This window comes from Panicum virgatum, chromosome 5K (assembly GCF_016808335.1).
Source record: "Panicum virgatum strain AP13 chromosome 5K, P.virgatum_v5, whole genome shotgun sequence".
Classification (NCBI taxonomy): domain Eukaryota; kingdom Viridiplantae; phylum Streptophyta; class Magnoliopsida; order Poales; family Poaceae; genus Panicum; species Panicum virgatum.
The window spans coordinates 50,909,013-50,933,818 of record NC_053140.1 but is presented as its reverse complement, the minus strand read 5'-3'; the positions used below and the strand labels follow the sequence as shown (position 1 = coordinate 50,933,818).

General features: G+C 45.6%; 3 protein-coding genes across 9 annotated transcripts; 2 read left to right on the top strand and 1 right to left on the bottom strand.

The window, feature by feature from the left end:
- Positions 1-11: 11 nt before the first annotated feature.
- On the top strand, positions 12-3,817 carry LOC120708286 (pentatricopeptide repeat-containing protein At1g09900-like). 6 transcript variants are annotated; one of them, XM_039993483.1, is made up of 4 exons: positions 12-2,355; positions 2,532-2,991; positions 3,142-3,241; positions 3,408-3,801. In XM_039993483.1, the coding sequence occupies exon 1, from the start codon at positions 156-158 to the stop codon at positions 2,172-2,174; it is 2,019 nt and encodes a 672-aa protein (XP_039849417.1). In that variant the 5' UTR covers positions 12-155; the 3' UTR covers positions 2,175-2,355; positions 2,532-2,991; positions 3,142-3,241; positions 3,408-3,801. The 6 variants fall into 6 exon arrangements, with proteins under 6 accessions (XP_039849417.1, XP_039849418.1, XP_039849414.1 ...); XM_039993484.1 differs by lacking the exon at positions 2,532-2,991 and having other exon boundaries at positions 3,408-3,817; XM_039993480.1 differs by having other exon boundaries at positions 3,142-3,801.
- A 777-nt stretch (positions 3,818-4,594) lies between these two features.
- Positions 4,595-10,488, bottom strand: LOC120708285 (diacylglycerol kinase 5-like). Of its 2 annotated transcripts, none has more exons than XM_039993478.1 (13): positions 10,286-10,488; positions 9,103-9,313; positions 8,859-8,981; positions 8,620-8,748; positions 7,795-7,880; positions 7,574-7,697; positions 6,856-6,904; positions 6,630-6,712; positions 6,438-6,505; positions 6,193-6,267; positions 5,566-5,653; positions 5,331-5,450; positions 4,595-5,083 (listed from the first exon to the last, which is right to left on the bottom strand). In XM_039993478.1, the coding sequence occupies exons 2-13, from the start codon at positions 9,298-9,300 to the stop codon at positions 4,766-4,768; spliced, it is 1,461 nt and encodes a 486-aa protein (XP_039849412.1). In that variant the 5' UTR covers positions 9,301-9,313; positions 10,286-10,488; the 3' UTR covers positions 4,595-4,765. The 2 variants fall into 2 exon arrangements, with proteins under 2 accessions (XP_039849412.1, XP_039849411.1); XM_039993477.1 differs by lacking the exon at positions 10,286-10,488 and adding an exon at positions 9,400-9,684.
- A 7,132-nt stretch (positions 10,489-17,620) lies between these two features.
- LOC120710765 lies at positions 17,621-18,817 on the top strand. The gene is made up of 2 exons (XM_039996355.1): positions 17,621-17,832; positions 18,268-18,817. Exons 1-2 carry the CDS (start codon positions 17,703-17,705, stop codon positions 18,471-18,473), a joined length of 336 nt encoding a protein of 111 aa, XP_039852289.1. The 5' UTR covers positions 17,621-17,702; the 3' UTR covers positions 18,474-18,817.
- The last annotated feature ends 5,989 nt before the right edge of the window (positions 18,818-24,806 follow it).

Here is a 24,806-nt window from a genome sequence, read left to right as displayed (position 1 = left end):
AGAGAGGCAGCCCAGCCCGAGCTGTGAGGAAGGAACCAACCGTTACTCATCTGATCCGGTCCCGCCCAATCTCCACGGGGAGTCACCATGACGATGCTCCACACACCACACGCCCGCCTCGCCGCGACCACTCCCACCGCTACCCGGTCGCCACCATGGCCGCGCTCCTCCCCTCCTCTGTCCCCTTCCCCCACGCCTCCTTCCCCAACGCAAAGCCCCACCAACTCGCCACCCCCGCCGCCACGAGGCCCGAGTCACCCAACGCGGCCCCGGCGCCCAACCCCGCCAGCGCCCGCCTCCGCCGCCTCATCGCCCGCGAGGACCTCGCCGCGGCCGCGCGCCTCGTCGAGCGCTCGGCCTCCCGCGATGGGGAGGCCCCCGACGTGTACCTCTGCACCAAGCTCATCCGCAACCTCTGCCGCCGGGGCCGCACCTCCGACGCCGCGCGCGTGCTCCGCGCAGCCGAGGGGTCAGGCTCGCCCGTCGACGTCTTCGCCTACAACACCCTAGTCGCGGGGTACTGCCGCTACGGCCACCTCGACGCCGCGCGCAGGCTCATCGCGTCCATGCCCGTCGCGCCCGACGCGTACACGTACACGCCCCTGATCCGCGGCCTCTGCGACCGCGGCAGGGTCGCCGACGCGCTCAGCCTGCTCGATGATATGCTCCGGCGCGGGTGCCATCCCAGCGTCGTCACCTACACTGTGCTACTCGAGGCGTTGTGCAAGAACAGCGGATTCGGGCGGGCCATGGCGATCCTGGATGAGATGCGTGCCAAGGGATGCACACCCAATATTGTCACCTACAATGTCATCATCAATGGCATGTGCAGGGAAGGCCGTGTTGATGACGCCAGGGAGCTCTTGAACACGCTGTCCTCTTACGGCTTCCAGCCTGACACTGTCAGCTACACCACCGTTCTGAAGGGCTTGTGCGCTGCTAAGCGGTGGGATGACGTCGAGGAACTCTTTGCTGAGATGATGGAGAGGAACTGCATGCCGAATGAGGTGACTTTTGACATGCTAATCAGATTCTTTTGTCGAGGAGGTATGGTCGAGCGAGCGATTCAAGTTCTTCAACAAATGGCGGAGCATGGATGCACAGCCAACACTACCTTGTGCAATATTGTCATTAACTCTATTTGCAAACAAGGGCGGGTTGACGATGCCTTCAAGTTCTTAAATAACATGGGTTCCTACGGGTGCAACCCAGATACCATTAGCTATACTACAGTGCTTAAGGGCTTGTGTCGCGCCGAACGATGGGATGATGCCAAGGAGCTTCTAAAAGAGATGGTCCGAAAGAATTGCCCCCCAAACGAAGTGACATTCAATACATTTATCTGCATCTTGTGCCAAAAGGGGTTGATCGAGCAAGCCATTATGCTTATTGAGCAAATGTCAGAGCATGGATGTACAGTGGGTGTCGTCACATACAATGCTCTTGTTAATGGATTCTGTGTGCAAGGACGTATTGACAGTGCCCTAGAATTGTTTCGCAGCATGCCCTGCAAACCCAATACCATCACATATACTACTTTGCTGACAGGTTTGTGCAACACTGAACGGTTAGATGCTGCTGCAGAGCTCGTAGCTGAGATGCTTCATAGAGATTGCCCTCCAAATGCAGTGACTTTCAATGTACTCGTGAGTTTCTTCTGTCAAAAAGGATTCCTTGAGGAAGCAATTGAACTGGTTGAGCAAATGATGGAACATGGTTGCACCCCTAACCTGATTACATATAATACACTACTTGATGGGGTTACCAAGGATTGCAGTTCAGAAGATGCTCTGGAGTTGTTGCAAGGCTTGGTCAGCAAAGGGGTATCGCCAGATGTAATTACATTCTCTTCAATCATTGGTGTCCTCTCAAAAGAAGATAGAGTTGAAGATGCCATTCAAATGTTACACGTAATGCAAGACATTGGAATGAGACCCAAAGCTGTGGTGTATAACAAGATACTACTTGGTCTCTGTAAAAGATGTGAAATAGATAATGCTATCGACTTTTTTGCCTATATGGTATCTAACGGATGCATGCCCAATGAATCAACCTACACTATACTTATTGAAGGCCTTGCTCATGAGGGTTCGTTGAAGGAGGCCCATGATCTACTGAGTGAGTTGTGTTCAAGAGGAGTTGTAAGCAAGAACTTGATAGAAGAGTGGCATTAAGGTTTAAGATCAAACTGTGCATATCCTTTGAGTCGTGACCGAACTGGACCACTAAGTGCGTATTCATTATCCACGGTAAACTGGATGTGGATTGATGGCTGCCTTCTGTGCTCAAGCTGCAGTGCTTCATGTAGATAGTTGTTTGATGGCCCATAACTTCGTACAGAGGAACCATGACAATGTGAGTTTCTGCTTAGATGTATTTATTGTACTTTCGCCCTGGGGAATATAAGGTTTCCAATTTTAGCTTGCTCTTATACCAAGAAAAATGTATACTGTCATGTATTGCGAAAAACATTCTATATTTGAATTGGCTTAGACTGTAGAAATCTCACTAACAACACTAACTTTATTCAGGAACCTTACTTAGAAGTTTCAAGACGAGGCCAAGAGATGAATCTGGACTAAAGCACAAGCAAAAAAGTTTGGTGCTCATAGATTTTTACTTTTACAGTAAAGAATGCAATCCACTTTTTTTTTTCTTGACACTCTTGTGTTTTCAACTGACACATTGACTTGTTAAACTGTAATGCATCATACTTACGATGCTTTTGGGCTTTTCTTTCATCAACTATGGTATGTGTACTGTTGCTTTTCCCTCCAGGCCTGTGCGAGACAGTAGCTTTTATTTTTATTTCACTCCGTTGCTCAAGAGTGCAGACGACAACATCCCTCATTGATTAGTGGTTTTACCCAGGTTTCTGTCACTTAAAATTGGCTTGTCAAAGAATTATTAGAATATAATGTTATCTGGATTTTTTGACTTTGAACAGGTTAGTGTGCTTTTACCATCTTCATTACCGAAAATTTGTATGCTGTAAGTTTTTTAGCTCCCTTTTTTAGTAGCTGTAGGTTTATGGTGTTATTTTTTACTGGCCTCCTGGAACCTCAGAATCTAGTGCACATGCTTTATCCTCAAAGAGTCAATTCTGGTATCAGATTCTAACGCTATTATATGTTTCAAAAGGTGATCGTTGCCTATGATGGAGATGTAAAAAACTAATCAACAATTCAAGATGCAGCAGACCCAAGCAAGTGGTGGAGGAGATCAGGGACCTATTCTGCAGGTAAGCTCATAATCATGCAGTAACCTTTTATCATTCCATTTCAGCACGGCACTTAAATTGGTTGGTAAGCCAACATGGTGACCAATGAACCTCATGAGATGCTGAAGATCAGAACTGAACAAATTTAATTGCCCAGATGCCCAGATTCTAGTGTCCGATTTTACAGGTAGAGGGAGACATGGTCAATAGAGTTATCTTCAGAGAAGCTGGGTTCTATTCTAGATGCACACCAGCTTTGACAGGTTGAGGGAGACATAGGTGTCAACGGAGTAATCTTCAGAGAAGCTGGATTTTATTCTAGATGCATACCAGCTTTAACGAAGTTCAGTTTCAGCAGTGTCCCAGGAAGAGTAACCAAGTGGCGCATGATTTGGACAAGCATGGCACGGCGGTGAAGATAGAGAGTTCAGGTGCTCCCGTGCACCCAACGGATTGCTGAAAATGGGTGAGATGAGTGTCTGAAATGCTGTATCCAGGGTTTGTACAGAACGTGGTGGCTAGAGATTTGTCTAGCACCAGGGTAACGAAAATTCACAAGAGAGTCAATCCATTGCATACTAGTACAGTTTTAAGTCGCATCCCTCGTGCAGCCTGAAAATGCAACGCGCTGCTGTACCTGCCACTGAGATGATTTTATAAGTCTTTTACTTATTTAAAATAATGATACAAATCCAAGTTAGTAATGCTGTATCTTATTTAAAATAATGATTCAAATCCAAGTTAGGCCTTGTTTAGTTTGCGAAATTTTTTGAGTTTTAATACTGTAGCACTTTCGTTGTTATTTGACAATTAGTGTTCAATTATGGACTAATTAGGCTTAAAAGATTCATCTCGTCGTTTAAAGTTAAACTGTGTAATGAGTTATTTCTTTCAACTACATTTAATGCTCCATGCATATGTCCGAAGATTCGATGTGACGGATACTGTAAAAAAAATTTTGGGAACTAAATAGGGCCTTAGTAGTTAGTACTGAGCTCAGTTCAAATCTGCCGCTAGACTAATCAGCTACGATTTCTAAGATTGAAATACCATTGCTTCGATGAGTCGCTGAAGAAAAACTGCATTGAAACGTACTCCCTCCGTTCTAAATTATAAGTCATTCCAAGAATTTTGGAGAGTCAAACCATCTCAAAGTTTGACTATAGAGAGAAATATAAAAATTTATGACATCAAATAAGTGCACTATGAAAATATAGCTAACAAAGAATCTAATGACATTTAATTGGTATCATAAATGTTATTATTTTGTCATATAAATTTGGTCAAACTTAAAAAACTTTGACTCTCCAAGATTCTTGGAATGACTTATAATTTGGAACGGATGGAGTACTGTACAAGCTGGTCAGTCACCCAGAATCCTTGTATGGCTGTATGGCACAATACAACTTTGTTATATCAAAACCAACTTGTCAACCAAAGTTATCTTACATGGACGCCTTCCAATCATCCGTAAATTAGCGCATCTACCTACTTCCTACAGCCTACGCAAACAAACTGTACAAGGCTCAATAGAAACATGACCTTTTATTGTTTGTTCACATCGCCCGTGTACCGAAATGACAAGGCGGCCCCAAAGTTCCTCCTCTCCATCTCGAAGTCATCGTCCGTGTCATCGCTGGAGCTGGACTCTGGATGAATCGTTGAAATAGCTGGGCACGACTCATGGATGCCTCTGGCTATGCAGTCTTTGGTCGCGAGCATCTTGACCTGCCCAGCATGGGAGATCTCTACCACGACCTTGCCGTCATCTGTCGGAAGAGGCTGTTTCCAGGGCTCCCCATCCATTCTCATGTAAGCATGATCGGTTGCACCTCTGAGGAACTCGAATCGAACACGGTGAGCCTGTCAATGAAGAGAATTTCAGTTTCATGAACATGCAGAAGCATAAAGGTTTGAGTTAGCTCCAGAGTGCAGTTTTAATTTTTTCTGTCCTGCTGCTAAGGCTCGTAGTTGAACTGGCATTTGAATCCCTGGCCTGTCCCTAACTACTTTTCTGCATCACTAAGATCCATCTAATGACTGATATTAATGCATGTGGGTTTGGATGGGAAAAATACAGCAACTAATGATCCAGTCTGCAGTTGCAAACCTGTGCAAGACGAGTTCCATGGCCTTTTGGGGATAGCAAGACAAGCCCATGCCAAGCATCTTTGAAACCCACAATCTCTAGAAGGCCATCATCCACAAGCGGAGGCATTACCAAGTCTCTCTGCAATGGTATAAAACACATGAGAGAATCAAATATGATATTCACCTAAACAGTTTTGTTTTGTGGAAAGTTCTGGTATAAAATAAGTCTTGTACAAGGAATGTCTTGAACTCACTTTTCTTTGCTTCCTCTTACTTGGTGTTCCCCAAGGGTTTAGTCCACCAGAGAAGCTAGGCAAATTGAGACAAACAATGGACCGGATACTGCATTTGTGTATAAAAAAAAACTTTGTCAGAGCATTATAAAATAGTACCTGACTCTAAAGCAGTAATCTGGCATCATGTCACCAAGGGCAATTATCTGAAGATTACTATAAGCATCTAATGCTTCTGCCATGATGTGTGCATATTAGAAAGATGGTTCAGAAGACAAACATGATTATATGCTACAGCATTATCTATTCTATAACAGAAATTTCAATGTTCCATCAGCGGTCAACATTGATCACATAGCATCCAAAACTCTTTGATATGCTCACCATTTATTTACCATTTCAAAATATTGAGTTGGTGATTGTGCAGCCTACCATCATCACTTTAGAGGACTTTCTACATATTTATTTACACATACATATGTGTGTAAAATGTGTGACCTATAATATGAATATTTTTGGCTTCATGCATGTTGAAATTTTACACGTAACTTCTAGATTAAGCGGCTCGAGTACTTGTTTATTTGACATCAGATAACAGAATGGCGTGCGGCAAGTTGATATAGACAAGGAAGAGCACAGCAGCCTTACCTCTGCGGAATTTCCAATGTTTCCCATTTTCCACATTTCTTCATTATCTTTACTTTTGCAAGGCAAGCAATGTTCCTGAAGCCCGGTGAAAAAAATGGGGAAGTGAGCTGATTACAATGTTATTAACAAGCCATGTTTTTTAATGAATAGAACAAACACCAAATTTCTGAACTGCGACTTGTAACTAATATTCCTTTTCACAACACAAGACAGTTCCACAGCCAAAGTGCCACCAAGGAAATTACCGAGACATTGGATGAAACAGAGAGGCACAGAACCATCCTTGCGTGCATGCGAGCTTTAAATATTGTTTCTGCAGTACAGAACAGCAAAGAGATTGGTTTCTGTATGGCTAAACATATACGTAAATCATAAATAACAATGAATCATAAGGAACAACCAGCACTACGAAAATTGAGAAAGCACAGCAGCTTCACCTGATTGGACAACTGATTCTTGAACTTCTCTGGATGCAGTTTCCTCTCAGAATGAAACACATAAGATACTTGGGCATCCATTCCTGTGACAGAATAAAGAGTCTCTTTCAAACTGCCTCTTTAGGTAAGGAGAGTTTCTTCTGTCCATTTTATAAGAAGAGCAAAGAGAAAATGTATTAACAACTACCAAGCAACCTAAAATTCACCTTTTGGAAAAGGAACTTACCCATACTGAAGTAATTCCAAAACCCACCACGATATGTGTAAGAATATTCCTGGGAACAAAGAGAAAAGAGTATAACCTTCCAGGTTCAAAAAAAAGAGAAAAGAGTATAACCAAAAAATAGCATAGCAAAATTCAAAAGATTGATTTTTCTCGTACTATTTTTTTAAAAAATAATTCTTGAACTTTCCTCATATTCTTTTTGACATGAATTTTATATTCGATAGCTGGCATTTACACGACTCAACTAATGGAGAGAGAAAATATATAGCACAAAACAACTATCTATTCAGGTAGATAAAAGAGGAAAAGTAAAAAACGACAGGCATCATTCAGCAAGTTGAAAATATTAATTAATCATTATGTAATATTCAACAAGTTGTAAAGATCCCAGTTAATATTTTGAATCCAAGAAATGGAGTACGTAATAGCACGATAGCACGAGACTACATGCAAAGCGTATTTCAAGAAAGGAATTATATTTTCCTTGATGCATGATATGTGCTATCTCTACCTCTCTTTTCTTAGAAATAAGCATTTAAGATATTAGTCTAACATATCAGCATGGCAATCAAAATACATTGAAGGTGATAGATCATATTCTTCCAAAGGAAAAAGGGGGTAAACAATAGCTGTGTCCAAAAAGAAAGCAAACTGTAACTAAATGCGGTAAATATGCTTGCATTAAGGGAAAAAAAGGGGTAATGTCAGGCATCGATACCATATCTTGTGGATCTGTCTTTGGCATGCGGCGAAATGCATGCAAAGAATGAGGCAAGTCTGGAGGTGCAATTGGATCGCAAGGCGAACCTTTTGGGCTTTCCATTCTCATGACAATATGCCAGCTGAATAATTATATGATTACCAGTATTAGTCAACATCCATATACCATACGATGATTTCATACTGAAAGATAGCAAAGGCTTTAAAAAGCAAACCCACCTATCAATGTTGATCTCTCTGGATTCTCTTACCAGTTGAAGAAATGACATGACCGAATCCTGATCTGTTCCAGGGTTTCTCTTCCCCTGCATATTAATTGTTTGATATTATTGACATCTACTCATATAAAGTGTTCCATAGGAGCTAGCAGCCAACAAAAGAGCTGGCTTCACAAAAGGCAACATAAAAAAGGACTTTCCTAACCACCATCAGAAAACAGTTGCTTATCTTAAAAGATTATGTAAAATTCTACGGACTTACTGAACATGCTAGAAAGTTGGAAAATCACAATGGAAGGAGAAAAGAACTACATAATATTTCATCTCTGCGTAAGGTCTGAATTCATTAGAGATCTTATCATCAACTATATATGTCAAAGCAGATAAAACATAAAAGGATCATGCAAGTACAGAACACTGCAGTAAAGATTGTCTAACGGGAGGGGGGGGGGGGGGGTTGGGGGGGGGATTCGACCAGCAGGGGAAAGCCTCCCGGGCATTGCATATAGATAGGAATGCTGGTCTAGAAAAGCCCTGAACACTGTACATATGCATTGGTATCTGGGCCAGCAACATAGTCAGCCAGGCACAGGACCAGCACAACTGCACAAGATACAGCCAAGCAACACCAGGTCGGTGCCAACAGGCAGCCAGGATTTCCAGGCCCAATGCCCCTCTACATGTTTTGGGTGGCGAGCAAGGGACCTTTTTTGGTGCGAACTGGGATCAAATACCGATCAGCAGCTCGCAACTATGCTCCGCTAACGCTGCACTACACGTGCATTCACAATAGGAAGGAAAAAGATTGAATTGATCTTAAACTTACCCATCCAAAAGAATATGGCAAGTTATTTCCAGTTCCCAATGGAACTGTAGCAACAGGAGGTGGATGTGCTAACTTAAGATCAGATACAATTCCAAGCAACCAACCAGCCGTTCCATCACCTCCAGCAACCTAATAGGATTTCCATGATATAATAGACACATGTTAAGACTATCCAAATAAACAAAAATACAAAACAATGGTGGAAATATTAGCAAGAGATATTGCCTGGTTGCACTCACTATTAGTCTTAGTCTCCTGTAGATTTCAGAAGCAAGAGTATCACCACCATGCTTGAGCCTTTCCAAGTTGCTATATAATTTGTGCAAGACCTTATCTGGAGCTTCATCAAGCAGATCGAACACCTGAATTTTACACAGTTAGGCCTGACCGCAAAACGACAATTTAATTTACTGCTGTAAAAACGTAAGATCATTATCAATGTGATACCAAAAGGGTACATTTGCAGAAATAGACAAGGTCTACCTGAGCATGGTTGAGAAGCTTACGGTATGTGACAATTAAATTACGTCCCAACTGGCCACCGCTTTTGGTGTTGATAAAAACAATAACAGGACATGTTGGTATCTGAGAAACATGCTCCACTGGAGACTCCGGCGTGAAAATATAAGTTGGGATATATAACTCTTTCATCATGTTATTTCCATCAACGTTTTTCTCCATTGAAGTCTGCAACCTGCAATATTCATGCTATGTTAGAAACATGATTATACACTGCAAGGCTAAAGGTTCTAATGTTTGTTTTGACTTATATGTTCTTACACTCGGAAATTCTAGCTGGTAAATTGCAAATGCAGCACTACATTTTTGGCGAAGGGTGTGATTCCGTTCTATTCCAAGTGGTACATGCTTCAGAACGGGCAATATAAGATCATAAACAAAACTAGGTGATACTGAAAGCAGTTCATGTTCATGGTCAGCTGCTTTGAAAAGAGCCTGCCCATGACGTACATCCCTTCAAGTGCACGGAAACAGATGCCAGTCGCTGTCAGTCTGACAATAAGACTTACAATCAATTATCTGAAGAAAAAATCGCTGTTGTTGTTATTGTGCCAATAAAATCACGTCACCTGTCAATATCCTACTAGAACAATCTAAAACAAGTAGCCATAAATCCTTTCGCGGAAAAAGTAGCGATAAATGATGAATCGATCAAAAAAGGCCCGAATCATTTCATATCAATCAAAGCAGCCGAATTAAATCGGGAATCAAACCAAGGTGCACTGATCATGACAACTTATATAGAAAGTAAAAAAATCAATAAACTCAATGATAAACCACAGGTAACACTACAAATGCGTAACGAACCTCAACGAGATTGTAGAACCCGGAGCGCTCAAACAACCGACAAGATGCGCTCTACTCAGCTAGAATCGAATCATCGTCGAAGAACCACGGCGGAAAACCCCACCCATACCGGGCCAGACCAAAAGCGCTCGCGCGCGCGCTCCTATTTGCAGAGCTATTCAGGACCCCAAACAGCGCGCGTAAAACTAAACACACGCCGCCACAAAACACACAAAAACACACACAAGGTTCCCTTCGCAGGATCGCGCGGAACCTTCCGCTACTGCCGCGTAAAGCAGGATTCGAAACCTCACGAGACAGATTAACAGAGGTTCCAGCTCAGGGGGTCGCGCGCGCTCACCTGGGGGGCGGTAGGGAGGGATCCGAATCGCTTGCGGCGGACGGCGCAGGGGGCCCTGGAGCGAGCGGCGCCCTGGGGGCTCTGGTCGGGCCGGGGGGCGTGCCGCGGGCGGGGGGAAGGAATGTGAATGGGGAGATGGATTCCTCTCTCTCTCTCTCTCTCTTCCGCGTGCTGTGTCCTTGAGCGCTTGAGCTCGCGGAGGGAAGAGGGGGCGGGTTGAAAAACACACGGGGGTGCCGGAGCGCGTTGCGCGGCTAGGTTTGTTTAGGACGTTCCACGGTCTTACCAATTATTTTCCGACGAAATCTTACCAATTTGAAGTACTAAATAAAATTTATTTAAAAAACATTTTTTACAGATGAGTTGTAAATCGCGAGACGAATCTAATGATGCTAATTAATTCATGATTAATTAATAATTAGTGGATGTGTCGTGGGATTTCTAGGGTATCCACAGCCGGGTGGCGGAACGCACCCGCCTATTCCCAGTGAGGAAGAACTCGGGGAAGTACTAGGCAGTTAGGCTAATCTAACACTGAAGCAGGCACGCAAGAACACACGATCTAGAGTGGTTCGGGCCGCCGGAGCGTAATACCCTACATCCACTGGGTGTAGTATTGTTCTTGGTTGGGAATGAACCTATCCTCTGCCGGGTCTTAGCTTTCACCCAGTTTGAGGTTTTCTTCTAGCGGCGCCCCCCCTTTTATAGACCAAGGGGTGCGGATACATTGGACGTTGGGGCCTCGACAAGTGGGCCCAACGTGCTGTGCAGCATACTGCGCAGAGTACTCAAATGACTACAGTGGTTACGAATCTTTCCTCCGATATGCTTCCATGCCCTGCTGGCTCTCTGACGAAAGGAGGTCTTCTCTTGTCCCGTCAGCAAGGTGACCGTTGGGGGAACGTAGCGTGCGGCGTGACCTGTTGAGGCTATTATGTAGGCGTCATAATGGGTGGAGCCGAGCCGTCGTATCCACCTGTTATGGCAGACTGACAGGCGCGGCGTGGGCGGCGCCAGCGGTTCCACTATGCACCTTGATAATACGCGATCAATAGTGCCCCCTGGTCAAAGAATCGCCTCGCCTTCTACTGCATCAATGCGGGCGTCCACCTTCCTCAATGAATGCAGTGGTGGGTGAGGCTTAGTATGGAGACCAAGCGGCCTTGTACACGTGTCCGTGCTTGTAGACACGTGTCGGCTCCGGACCACCCCGAGGCAGGGCGTCGACTTCTTCCCTTAGCGAGGGGTCCGGTTACCATACAGGGGGTCCGGGACCCCATGAGGGGTCTGGGACTTCCGCGGGGTCCGGATCCCCCGAGACGTCCGGACCCCCGGCTGCTCGGGCTGCCCGCCTCTTCCGGGGCACGCGTCGCTCCCGGATCTTTCCCAGTCGTGAGGCAGGTCCCGATCCGTTGCCGAGAGATCAGGACTCCGGACCACAGGGGTCCGGCTGTTTGGACGTAGCCAAGGAAAACTTCAAGGCCCTTGCCTAGACATAGCAAGAAGGGGTACCCCAGTCCTGGGGTACCGACAGGATGGTTACTGTAGCATCACTATTGCAAATCATGGATTAAGTAGGCTTATTATATTCGTCTCGCGATTTACAGCCCATCCATGCAAAAAGTTTTGTAAATAGACTTCATTTAGTACTTCAAATTAACAAGATTCCTTCGCAAAATTTTGCGTTTTTGTGTTTTTGCGTTTACGGGGTGGGAAATAAACAAGGCCTTAGATGCAAAATCTTTCTCTTCAAATTTTACTATTCATCTATCACATCAAATATTTTGCCTCATGCATAAAAAAACTAATTGCATAGTTTTGATGTAAGTTGCGAGACGAATCTTTTGAGCCTAGTTAGCCTATGGTAAGACAATATTTACCACAAACAAACAAAAAGTGCTACAGTGTGCTATAGAATCCAAGGTGATTCTTTCTACCACCTTTTGCGGATCTAAACACTTGCCTCGGCTGCCACCTGCCAGGCGGGCGAGCCGCCTCGCGCCGCTTGGTCCACGCGCGGCGGCGGCGACACGTGGTCGCGCTGCGGGCCCAACAGAATGATGCGGATGCGGGCGCCGCCGCGCCGGTGCAGGGACCGTTGGAACTCGGTCGGTTGGGCTGTGTTTAGATTCCTGGAAAACGGGTAGAAAAAGTCACATCGGACACTATAGTACTCTGTAGCACATTTCGTTTGTTTTAGTAAATATTGTCATACCATGACCTAACTAGGCTCAAAAGATTCGTCTCGCAACGTACATCAAAACTATGCAATTAGTTTTTTTATTTACCTATATTAGTACTCCATGCATGGGTCATTTGCTATATTTAATGTTTCGATGTGATTTCGATGTGATGAAAAATTTGGAGTTTTTGTGGGATCTAAACACACCCCTTGTCTTCTTGACCTGTTTGGTGTGACCGCCTGGCATGTGGCCCCGGGCGCGGCGTGGGGCACTCGTGTCAGGTTCGTGGAGCTGGTGGAATGGTAGCCTGGTACGTACTGACTTTTTTCAGCCTCTGGCCCTGTTTAGTTCCCTTTACATGTAAACACAAATTTTTTTTGCGAAGGAATTTTACCAATTTGAAGTACTAAATGAAGACTATTTACAAAACTTTTTACACAAATGGGTTGTAAATCGCGAGACGAATCTAATGATGCTAATTAATCCATGATTAAGCAAATAATTAGCGGTTGGTTACTGTAGCATCACTGTTGCAACTATGGATTAAGTAGGTTCATTAGATTCGTATCGTGATTTACAGGCCATCCATGCAAAAAGTTATGTAAATAGACTTCATTTAGTACTTCAAATTAGCAAGATTCCTTCGCAAAATTTTGCGTTTTTGCGTTTACGGGGTGGGAACTAAACAGGGCCTCTTTCTGTTGGGGTGGTTGATCCCCGTCGCCGGCGGAGTAGTTCGTTTGTCCATGGGCTTTGGCTCGACTCGGAGAGAAACCACGCTAGTACAACCTAGGTCGCGTTTGGATGGTCCTTGAAAAAAAATTATGAAAATTTTTCAGCCCTTTGACCACTAGTTAGAAGTATTAAATAAAGTTTAATTACGAAATTATCTCCACAACTATGGTACTGCAGCAGTTATTGTAGCTAATGAAGCTTTTGACCGTACAGTCTGAGGATAATTAGGCCTGGTCACTGTAGCATCACTGTAGCCAATCATGATGGAACTTAACTCATTAGATTTGTCTTAAAAAGTTACACCCACGTGTAAAAAAATTTTACAAATAAACTTCGTTTAGTACTCCATGCATGCATTCATGTTTTTATAAAAAAAAATTCAGGGCATAAACCAAACACGGCCCTAGCGGGCAGACCGGACGTCCCCACTCCCGACCCGCCTGCGGTGCGGGCTCCTCCGGTGGCCGAGATTTTCCTCCCTCCCTCGTACCCGCCGGCACTTGGGCACTTTGCAGGTGCGGGCAGTGGCGAATCCAGCCCACACAATTAGAGGAGCTCATCTCCCTTGTCATCTTATTCCTCTCCCTCTCTTCCCTTTAATCTCTCCTTCTTCATTATTTCTTTCTAAAAATTAAGAGAGGGCTTAGAGGGGGATCCATTGATTTTGGGAGGTAGGGGGGCTTATCCCCCCGATCCGCCCCTGGGTGCGGGCACACGCCGGCACCGTGTACGTGGTGCGTCGTCGCTCGGCCCGGGGCAGACCAGATCACCAGATCAGTGTCCAGGAATCTTGGCAGGTGATTCGCCGGCAGCTCCCACGTGAGCCCCGATCCCTGGCTGGGCTGGTGGCTGTGTACGTATCTCTAATCTCGAGCTTTTTGTGGGGGCGAGCGTGTACCCTCAGGTTGGCACTGATGATCTGACTTCCGAGATGTTACACGCCGCCGTGTTTAGTTCCCCATATTTGGAATTTTAAAAGAACATCTTTTCATATTTAAAGTACTAAATATAGACTAATTACAGAACTCATCTATAAACTACGAAACGAATCTAATGAGTCTAATTAATATATCATTAGAGCATGTTTACTATAACTTTATTATAGTAATTTAGTGTTTAATCATGGCCTAATTAGATTCATTAGATTCGTATCGCGATTTACAGTCCATTTGTGTAATGCAATTTTTTCGATTATATTTAATACATCATGTAGATGATTTATAAAAAATTTGGAATTTTGAAGAATGGATTTAAACACGGCCTCAAGCAGAAATACGAGTAGTACCTGAAATCTCCCGGGCGTGGAAAAATCTCCGTGGCCAGGAAAGACGCAACGGTCACATCTGCATGGTGCGTACGATAAGCACCCAGCAACTGACGCTACGTCCGTCTTTTACCATGGGCAAGCAAAACAAGCAGTCACGATGCTCAAACGGTTCCAGTTTTGAAGAAATCAGTTTACGAAAAGAACCAAGTTGGGCGACTTAAGTGGCGTCGGAAAGTAGAGCGAGGATAGTAGGGCCTACCAGCGCGGAGCGAAAAATTCTTATTCGCGAACTCGACGCTAGCGGGCGGTGCCCTTCTCTGTTTCACGAGCAAGAGGAGATTCCTCACGATGTGACGGAAGCATCTCCGTTTCCTTTTTCCGGGCCCGTGCGTGCGCCGGTGCTGGCCAGGTACTCGTGTTGAAAAAAAGGGATCGGAATGTGGAGAGAGCGAACATGTTAGCTGAAAGGTGGTGCCGGAAGCTCGTGCCGACAGTGTGGCGACATTGTCACGGCTTGGCTTGGTTGGTGTCCGGCGGATGCGGCAGTTGTTGACGTCTGACGACTTGGCAGCCGACGGAATTTCAATCGTCGACCGCTTCGATGTTCTTGATCTGGACAGAGAGTTGTGACAGGATCTGTAGAAAAATCAGTTCCATCATTGAGGGCATCTGGACTGATGGGCCGGCTGTCATCCTCGGCTTGGTGGTGCGCGAGCAGCTTGCGGGTTTTTAGAGGTGAATCACGCGTATTTTGGGCCAGTTTGCCTGCTGATGGTGCTTTGTTCTGCGGGTCGGCGGCGGGCCGTGCGCGTTCGGTTGGTGTGCGTCAGGCTCATGTGCCACCGGTTGCGTTTCGCGGCTCCCGTCAGGCCCATGTGCCCAGGACCTCTAAAACAGAGACAGATTAGCAGGAGTGGTGCGAAAAGCCTTTAGCCTAGTGGCTACAAGAGCCTCGGTAGCATCTGAGGTTCTGAGTTTGATTTTCTATGAGAGTGAATATTCTGAAATTCAACAGCGTTGTGCATTCAATGGTAGACCTATCTGTGTCATTGCATCCAGACGTTCCATTTCCACTCTGTTCTGCTGGCTGTGGGTTTTTTCCACCAAGGGCCGCGCCCGAACTTCATTACTTCAAGAAGTAACGAAATTACAGAAGTACCAGTTTATAGGTTCCGCAAAGAAAAGAAAAGGAGTAACCAGCAGATTGCTGTCCCGACCAAAAGGCTAAGGAGCCAGAGTCTACCAAGCGGGGGACACAGCCACCCAAACCGAAACAAGACCAAAACCTAAGCCAACAAAGACTACCACCAGCCGGGAATGCAGAGGGCAAAAAGTATTGAAACTATCTCCTGCAGAAAGATGGAAGCCAGCTCGCGTCTACCGAAGAAGAACCAAACCCGCGTCTTCAGGGGGAGCTTTCCTGTGGGTGGAAGGACAGAGCAGTGTTCTGCTGGCTGTGGGTAGTGGCTGGTGCTGATTTATTGTGAGAGAAAAGTACTGCTGGCTGGATGATACTGATTTGGTGTGAGAAAAAAAATACTATTGGCTGGTTGCAGCGAACAGAGTGTTCGCATGAGGTCAGGATCGTTGCCTGGCAGCAACTGCCTCGTCCAGGGTCACATCCAGAAGCTCTGAAACAAAAAATGTTCAATTTACTTCCTTTAAGTTAAAATTTGAACAACCCTCTAAAATTATAGATTGGTTCAATTTGACTCTAAACTATGCCATTTAGTCCATATAAAATTTATCTTTTTTATTTCTCCATACACAGATTGAATTTTAATTTAAAATTTTTCATGATAGTAGTAGACATCATAGTGCATATTAAAAAATATTTTTATTTTGTTATCACTACTTTTCATATAATTTTGAACTTTAATGATTAATTTATTATTAAATATGCTAATCTACCAAAATAATTATAAAAATTATGATGTTTTTTTCTAAAATGTGTTATGATGTATACTATCATCTTATAAAATTTCAATTTAAAACTCCATCTATGCATAGAGAAATAAAAAGAATAAATTGTATTAGAGTATAGTTTTGGGGTAAAATTGAACCAAATGATAGTTTACAAGATTATCCAGACTTTGGCTATAGTTAATGGGAGTAAGTTAGACTTTTTCATAAATTATAAATCCAAAATCATGGTCGAGAATCCTTGCTTGAAGAAAAGGGAGAAAAGCATGGAATAATCCAGGTCATGCGCGCTCTCCGGAGGTGGCCTATCGTAGAAAGCGGAACAATATTTTTGATTGTTTCTGATTCATAACAAAATTATTCTACATTTATAAAAAAATTGTTTAAAAATCATCCATACATATTTAAGTCTAATTTTATTTTGACGATCTCGTCATAAATAATATACTAGTTCAATCAATTTTTAATTTGCATATTTAAATTGGAAAACATATTTTTTTTATATTTCTATGTTAATTTTTCCTCATAATGGGTCACGTGTCTGCCCCACTTATCCCTCTTCTGCGACGGGACGAATCATGGTCACGCGCTCTGCTCCGCGAGTAGCTCCTAGAAAAAGCAGGCACATACATATGGCATTTAAGAAAAATATCTCGGCCTAATAAAGTTTTGCATTTCATATCGCTGCTTTATATGACTTGTTCGTTTCCCAGTTCAAGAGCTCGAGCAGGCAGGTTTACGTCGATCAATTCGAGACAGAAAGGGTAAAATTTGGCCAGGAGACGAGCGAGAGACCTTTCATCCTCCTCACAAAAGCCTCAGCGTATCCGTAGGAACGAACTGGGAACACAAGGCAAATATTTAATTATAAGGTGGTTGCTTAGTCAAAATCCTAACTGTAGATGCAATTATGGATCACATGATATTCCATTCCAAGTGAGTTCCATTGGATTCATAAGCACCCACTTCATGTTTTCACTTGGCCCCGTACGTGCCAAATTGCCGGAATAATCGCAAGTGCGCCCCGACGACACGTCCACGAGCTGCATCTCTGGATCACCCGTCCCAGTAACGGTATTCCCAAAGGCCGTGCGAGCCCGCTTCTTGCGTCGTCGTCGTCGTCATGTCGCGCGCACGCTAGCTGGGCCACGCGCACGCTAGCTGGGCCACGCGCACGCTAGCTTAGCTATAAGAAGGAGCGAGCCATGGCCTCCGTCCTGCAGCACGAGAGCACGCCGAGCACAAGTCGGGCTGCCACACAATATATCCCTTTCTTCTCCACACGCTAGCACGCAGCCGTACGTTCGCAATGGCCAAACACGGCGCCGCCGCCGCTCTCCTGGTCGCGTCCCTCCTCGTGGCCGCCGCCCTCGCCGCCGGCACCGACGCGAGGAGGCCTCTTAACGCGAGGCTCGCCATAAATCGCGGTGCATCTCGAGGTGATAAATAAATTACTGAATAATGTTACCACGCTAGCTGGTACTTTCTATATTTTTATTTACATATCGTATTAGTTTTTTGAGTAAAATGCATCGTCGGTCTCTGAACTTGGCAGCAGGTGTTATCCAGATCCACAAACTTCTAAAATGCATATCTAAATCTCCAAATTTGCTAATTGGTTCACGTGAAGTCCAAATTACCACTAGACTTGTTTAATCACCGGCGTGTCAAATTGACTGGGTGTTGACATGAACCTGATATGTGGCCCCACATGTCAGATCCATCTCCTTTCTTATCTCTCGCTTAGATGACACCTGAGTTTTATCAACTTCAACCGATTTTTTTTAAAAAAATGGAAGGCGGCGCCAGCATGAAAATAAAAATGGAGAGAGTATCTGTTCATTCTCTTACTCTAGAAAGTGTTCTGCTGACAGTTTTCGCGGTGCACGAGGAGGCCGTGGCGGCGGTGCCGACGCTGAGCTGCAGCAAGGTGCACGGGGTGCAGGCCGGCGAGACGTGCTTCACCGTGGCGCAGGCGGAGGGGCTGACCCAGGACGTGTTCCTCAGCTTCAACCCCAACATCAACTGCCAGAGCGTCTTCGTCGGACAGTGGGTCTGCCTCGCCGCCACTTCCGCTTGATCACTGCTTTGTGCTGCCTCGTCCGACGACCCACCGTGTAACCACGGTCGTGTCATGATCATGATGACTACGAATAAGGAGAGGTTAAGCTAAGTTCCCTTGTGTTCGCCTCCACAAGCCGCCAAATCAAATTTCTGCTGAAGTGTGATTGAGGTTGGCTGTCAGTGTCAAACTTTCCTGTATTCTGGGTGACGTGTCACTCTTCATAAAAATTTCCATGAAATGATTCCATCAGTCGTCCAATTTTTGTTATGTGCCGCGTGCCGTGTGCGTGTGTCACCCGTGTGTATGGCTGGGGTTATATATTATAGTGAATTGGACGACCATCTGACGTTGCTGAAGAAGTTCATTTCGTCATTTGTATGCATGCGTTTGTGGCTTTTCAAGTTAAAACGTAACGCCACAAAGTTACACTTTTGGCGAAGGCAAAGATTGTTCAATCAAACTAAATGCGTTGTTTCCACTAGTTCAGCTTCAGTATTCCATCGTATTATTGTTAGGGGAAAAAGAGATCTTGTTTCTCATGGGTACCAACACAAAAGCAATGAGCAGGCCAGACCATTAATTGAGGGGAGTGAACTATAAACGGGGAGTGAACTATAAACGGGGTCTATTCCTCGCGCCAGTGCATGGGGGGCGACGCGTCGCTTAAGGTGGTCATCGCCGCCGTTGGTCATCTTCTTGGTCTCCGGCGGCTCCCACCGCCGGATCCCACCACTCTTGCCCCTACTTGTCGCCTAGCTACCGCGCCCCTCCTCGCCTCGTCTTGGTCCCTAGCCCACTAGCTATCAAGCCGCCGCCCCGCAATCCGTCGTCATCGCCGCCGGTCTTCACTGCCACCCCTCCCCCCTCTTCTAAATTCGGCGAATACCACAACCCCTGGCAACGCCCATCCCCTAACCCTAATCCGGCGGCGACGCTATTACGGTGGCGGCGGCGGCGCGACTGTGATGCCTTGAATCGCAGTCGCATATGCGATGAATAGAAAATTCCGGGTGTGAACGCCCTGGGAAAAGTGGGGCAGGATATTTTTCCTTAACAAACTGCCATTGTTAGAAAAAAGATGTCCTAAATCAGTCTCTCTATTTTCCCCAACGATTATTGATTTGTGACAATATTCCACCTCAACTTCCCATCTATTTAGAGGAGTTCCTATTCGCCCAATATTATAGTTGTATTGGAATAAGCTTATTGCGGAATTGTAAAATGACGTCTCCCAATAACTAATTGAAATGGTATCGGATCATCTTAATAACGCTTTATTGGGAAGGGTTTATTGGATATCAACTAGAGATGCTCACTACCTCAATAATAGAGAGCGAGCCTTCATAACACATCATCATTCTAGCCCAATAGAAATCAAATTATACACATCATCACTTGATATCAGGCAATCAAAGTGCAAGCATGTGACACATTGATTCACATGCAGATCAGAATGATGAGGTAGCCCCTAGATCAATTAATTACTCCATCCGTTCCAAATTGTAGGTCGTTTGACTTTTTTGACCTCAAATTTAACCACTCGTCTTATTCAAAAATTTGTGCAAAATATTACTTCTTTTGTTGTGGTTGCTTTATCAATATACAATTTTCGAAAATAACTTAAATTTGGCAATATTTGCATAATTTTTTTGAATAATACGAGTGGTCAAACTTAGGATTAAAAAAGTCAAACGAACTATAATTTGAAACGGAGTTAGTAGTAGTATTTGGCTTGTTGCATTTCCTGAGGAAAAAAAGAGAAATCCAGTTTCGCGCGCGAGCGCTAGCGAGCATCCGAGCGGTCGAATTTCCGACCGCATCCCGGGCGTGAGTTCCCCCGGTAGCTTATATTTTTCATTTCCTTTTTCTGACGAATTCACACAACAGCATAATCCATCTACAATTATCTCAGTGGGAGAGGTTGGAGCTGCCGAGCTGGCCGCTGGGCACAGAGCAGCCAAGGTCCGTGCTGGCTGTGGGGCCTGCACGCTGCGCCCAGTAGCTTCGGTGCGCCGCGCGACCCGACGAAAACGAGGGCGCACGCCTGCTGAGGTGGTTCAGCTGGATGTACGCCGGCGGTGAGCTCAAGCTTAAGCGTAGCGGCTAGCAGCGCTACTGTGTGGCAGCAACAAGTTTCCTTTTATTCGAAATTTTTGTTTTAATATTTTTCTTGTAAACTTTTATCATAATATTTTTATCCAAATATGTTATGCATAACTTATGAACCTAAATTTTGTTTTAATATTTTTTTCTTGTAACTTTTTTATCATAATTTTTATTCAAATATTTTATGCATAACTTATGAACCTAAATTTTGTTACCGTACAACTTATTCGTTAGAAATTTTATGGACAAATATTTTGCTCTTTATGCACAATTTGTAAACAAAAGTTTGGAACTTAAATTATGTTTTTTTATAAACAAAGTCATATATAACTTTTTGTTGTATATCTTTTTTAAATAATTTTTTTCATATATTTTTTACATTGAATGAGAAAAAAAATGGGTGCCCGGGGACAGTGCGTAGGCCTGCAGCTGCAGCAAGGGGTCTCGACAAGCTGCTACGCCAAGGGCAGGTGTGCGGAGGGGAGGGGGCTCAGTTTAATTAGATTAATTGCCTAATCTTAAAGGAAAACGACAAAAGAGGAAACGTGGAGCAGTGGGACTATGGAAGGGTTGTCTGATCGTTCGCCAGGAGACGTGCTGGACGCGCCGCTCTCTTGCACTTCGATTTTCGCCGTGTGGGGAAAGGGAATATGCAAAGGGAATATGTAAAGGGAATGACACCCGATCCACTAAAAAGAAAAGTCAGCAGTTGTCCGAGATCGCTCGCCAGTTCAGTTGCTGGCGCGCGCTCGCTAATTAGCGAGCCCCGGAAAAAAATTGAAACTTCAAATCAAATATTCATATTTTAGGATGGAGGGAGCACATAATACCATGATATCAGTGTATGGGAGCAGCGAAGTAGCAGGGCTGCAGGAGACTAGCCGCCCGAAACAGCCACGAGGGCCGGCACCCGCACTCCAGCTCGCTCACCCAGGACGACCTGCAGGCTAAAAACCCTTTCCGGAGGGTTTTCGCACACAGAAGCTGCCCTAGTTTCAAGGCTAATCAAACCTGTATGAGTTCGTCCGTACACCCTTGCCATCAAGGCCAATTGCTGAATTTTTTCTCTCTCTCGAAAAGAGGCCCATCCCCTAATTCCATTCCAATCGAGAAACGGAATTAAAAGTTCAAAAGCACACCAGAAGGATACCAAAGTCCCCACTACCAAGCACTCCTAGGCAGAGACAAAACCACACCATGGCCAAATGAGCTCCATTGGAATCATAACCACCCTCTTTTGCATTGTTCAGTTGGTTCCTGGCCAAATGGTGAAGGATAAGCCGGCTTACAAAGAGTCAAAGACACGTCCACGAGTACCATCTCCGATTCACCCGTCCCCCTTGTAGCAACATCCTTTTCCTTTATTTTTTTTTGAAGGATCTTGCAGCGACATTCCCAATGCAAGTTTTTTTTTTGAAATGGATTCCCAATGCAAGGTCATATGAGCATCTAGCGACTTCGTCGTTTCGTTGCGCACATTTTATTAATACCCACAATCGCTGCTGCACTGCTATAAGAAGGCGCGAGCAGAACCACATCGCACCACCAAAGCAGTAAGCACGCACACAACCCAAGCTTTACACACGTACGTGCTTACACACTTCCAGCAGCACCATCATCTGCAATGGCGAACCACCGCGCCGCCGCCCTCCTGGCGATCGCGTCCCTCCTCGTCGTGGCGGTCGCCCTCGCCGACGCGAGGCTCACCGTGCACCTCGACAAGCTTGGACGAGGACGAGGTATATACATGGAGACATCACAGGCATGCGTCTGTCAGTGTCGGGATTCTATTCTAACAGTCGGAGCTTGCGCGCAATGAAATCTCTTGCTTGCAGTTTACTTCGCCAGTGACGCCGCGGCAGTGCCGGCGCTGAGCTGCAGCAAGGTGCACGGGGTGAAGGCGGGCGAGACGTGCTCCGCCGTGGCGCAGGCGGCGGGGCTGACCCAGGACGTGTTCCTCGGCTTCAACCCCAACATCAACTGCGAGAAGGTCTTCGTCGGCCAGTGGGTCTGCCTCGCCGCCACTTCAGCTTGATCAAGCAAAGTCTGCCGGCGCGCAGCCACTCTTTAATTTCCCAGCAGCTTATTACGACGTTTGTGCTATGAAATAAAGGAGGTTTCCTACTTTCCTATAGAATTAGCTTACTGCTGTGAGCCAAATTTGCTAAGGTTGGCTCTTGGCTGTGCCACTTTATTTACTGTATTCTGGAATCATGTATTACTCTCCGTGTGAGGCTGCGACAGATTTGCATTGAAAGAAATTACATTTTTCCAACGGTTGGTGTGCTTGTGTAGTTGTGTTTTCACTCTGCATGCACATTTGTTCATCATTTAGTGTGGTTAGGGTGATGCTACCAATCTCTAACTTACGAGATGATTTTTCTTGAAAATACTAAATACCAATATAGTAGGCTTGCCCGGCAGAGGTGATGGGTATAGAACCATAGAGGTGTGGTGGTAAGGTGGTGGAGGACTACCGGTTAGCTAGAGTAGGTGCAAGGTACCATGCATGAATCGTTTGGTATTGACATAATGAATTAATGACGGAGGGTGCTGGCGAATCCGGTAGTGATGAACAACCAAATATGGTGGGGGTGGGGGGGGGGGTGCTATAAGTGTCTGTGTTGTAGTATTGTGTGCTGTTAAAAGAAAATGAGAAACGAAATGGTACCTAGCTAGCTCATCGAGATGGTATGATAGTGTGGGCTTATGATGAGAAGATCGACGAGCTGAGGTGGTGATGGCAATTGGCAAGTGAGATTAGGTCGCCACCACGTTATGCAATTGAGACAAACAAGACGGAAATGATATAGACTAGGATTAAGTGCTATTCATAATATAAACCATTGGATGGCTCGAATCAAAATCGGGTACAGTAACAGGTTAAACATACCCGATTGGCCACCTATTGATAGCCCCTTTATCTTGAACTCTAGTGATCCGTCAAATAAAATAGTCCCTCCGCACTGGCGGAGCGTCACTTGGGGCCATAGAGGGCCATGCCCCCCCCCCTGTCTGGTAAAAAAAAAACAGAACTGCAATTCAGCCCACAAACATGAAAACAACAAAGGAAACATCAGCCTACTCGGACGAGGCGACGACCTCGACTGTCGGCGTCAGCCCTTCGCAGGATGAACGCGACCAGTGAGCCAGATCTGCGTCCGCCAATGCAAGGGGCTGGGATCCTTCGCTTCCTTCATGGTTGACGGCCCCCTTCCACTTTGCTTCACGCTCCGCCACTGTCCCTCCGTCCTGAAATATGAGGCATTAAATGGTTCAAAGTTTATACTTCAATGTAGCGAATTCTAGAACTTTTGAATAAGTATAAAAGAAAATCATTAAATTTTCCTTACCTCTTAGCTTCGTACTTACCTTTTTTTATTCCTTCCTCCCCTGCTTAATCTTAGGAACAACTTTAATATAGTTGGTAAACGAAGATGAGAGGTCAAGTTGACAAGTACCTTGACCTCGTATATTGTGATGAGTGATTGTCGTGATGACTTGGAGGTTTTGGCGTGTTAGCTTGATTTTGGCTTGTGTTTGTGTCAGGCTAACCGCTGTGTGTGCGTTTTGCTTATGTTCTTGTGTTTCCTTCTTCAGTGCCCGTGTGGAGCGTTAGGTGTTGACGGGTGGTCAACACGTGGAGTGGACTAACCGTGGTGTAGTCGCGACTCTGTGGAGATTGCGCCGTGTGCTTGGTCTTTGGTTGCAGGTACATGGGCGTCAAGTGTCGACGGAGAGCTGCCGTGGAGGTGCTGTGGCCGATGGACCGTGCGGTGGACGGCGGTGAAGGGCAGCCGGGACCGGAGCTCATGCCGGGCGGTAGCTGTGGCGTCCACTCCTGGATCGAGGGCACAAGCGGCGACGGAAGGCAGGTTTCTTGGTTTGCGCCACAAAACCAAGGAGGCAGACGGCGGTTGAAGACGCCAAGTCATGGAGGCACGGGCGTCGGTCTCGGGACTGGTGGAGGCGACGGGCGTCGACGGCGTCTAGGGCCTCGCTGCGGGCGAGGAGGTGACGGGCGTCGGGCGGCGTCTAGGGCCGTCAGAAGGCCGAGGCGGGAACGGCGTCTAGGGCCACGGCGTGGAGGCGGGAATCTTCCCACGCGAGGAGTTTTGGCGGTTTTCTCAAAACCGGCCATCTACCCGGGTTTCACGAACCTTCCAAACCCGTGGACCAGATCTTCATCAAGATGGCGGCATCGTGGAGAAGACTTCGTTCCGAAGAAAGAACCTCAGCCGT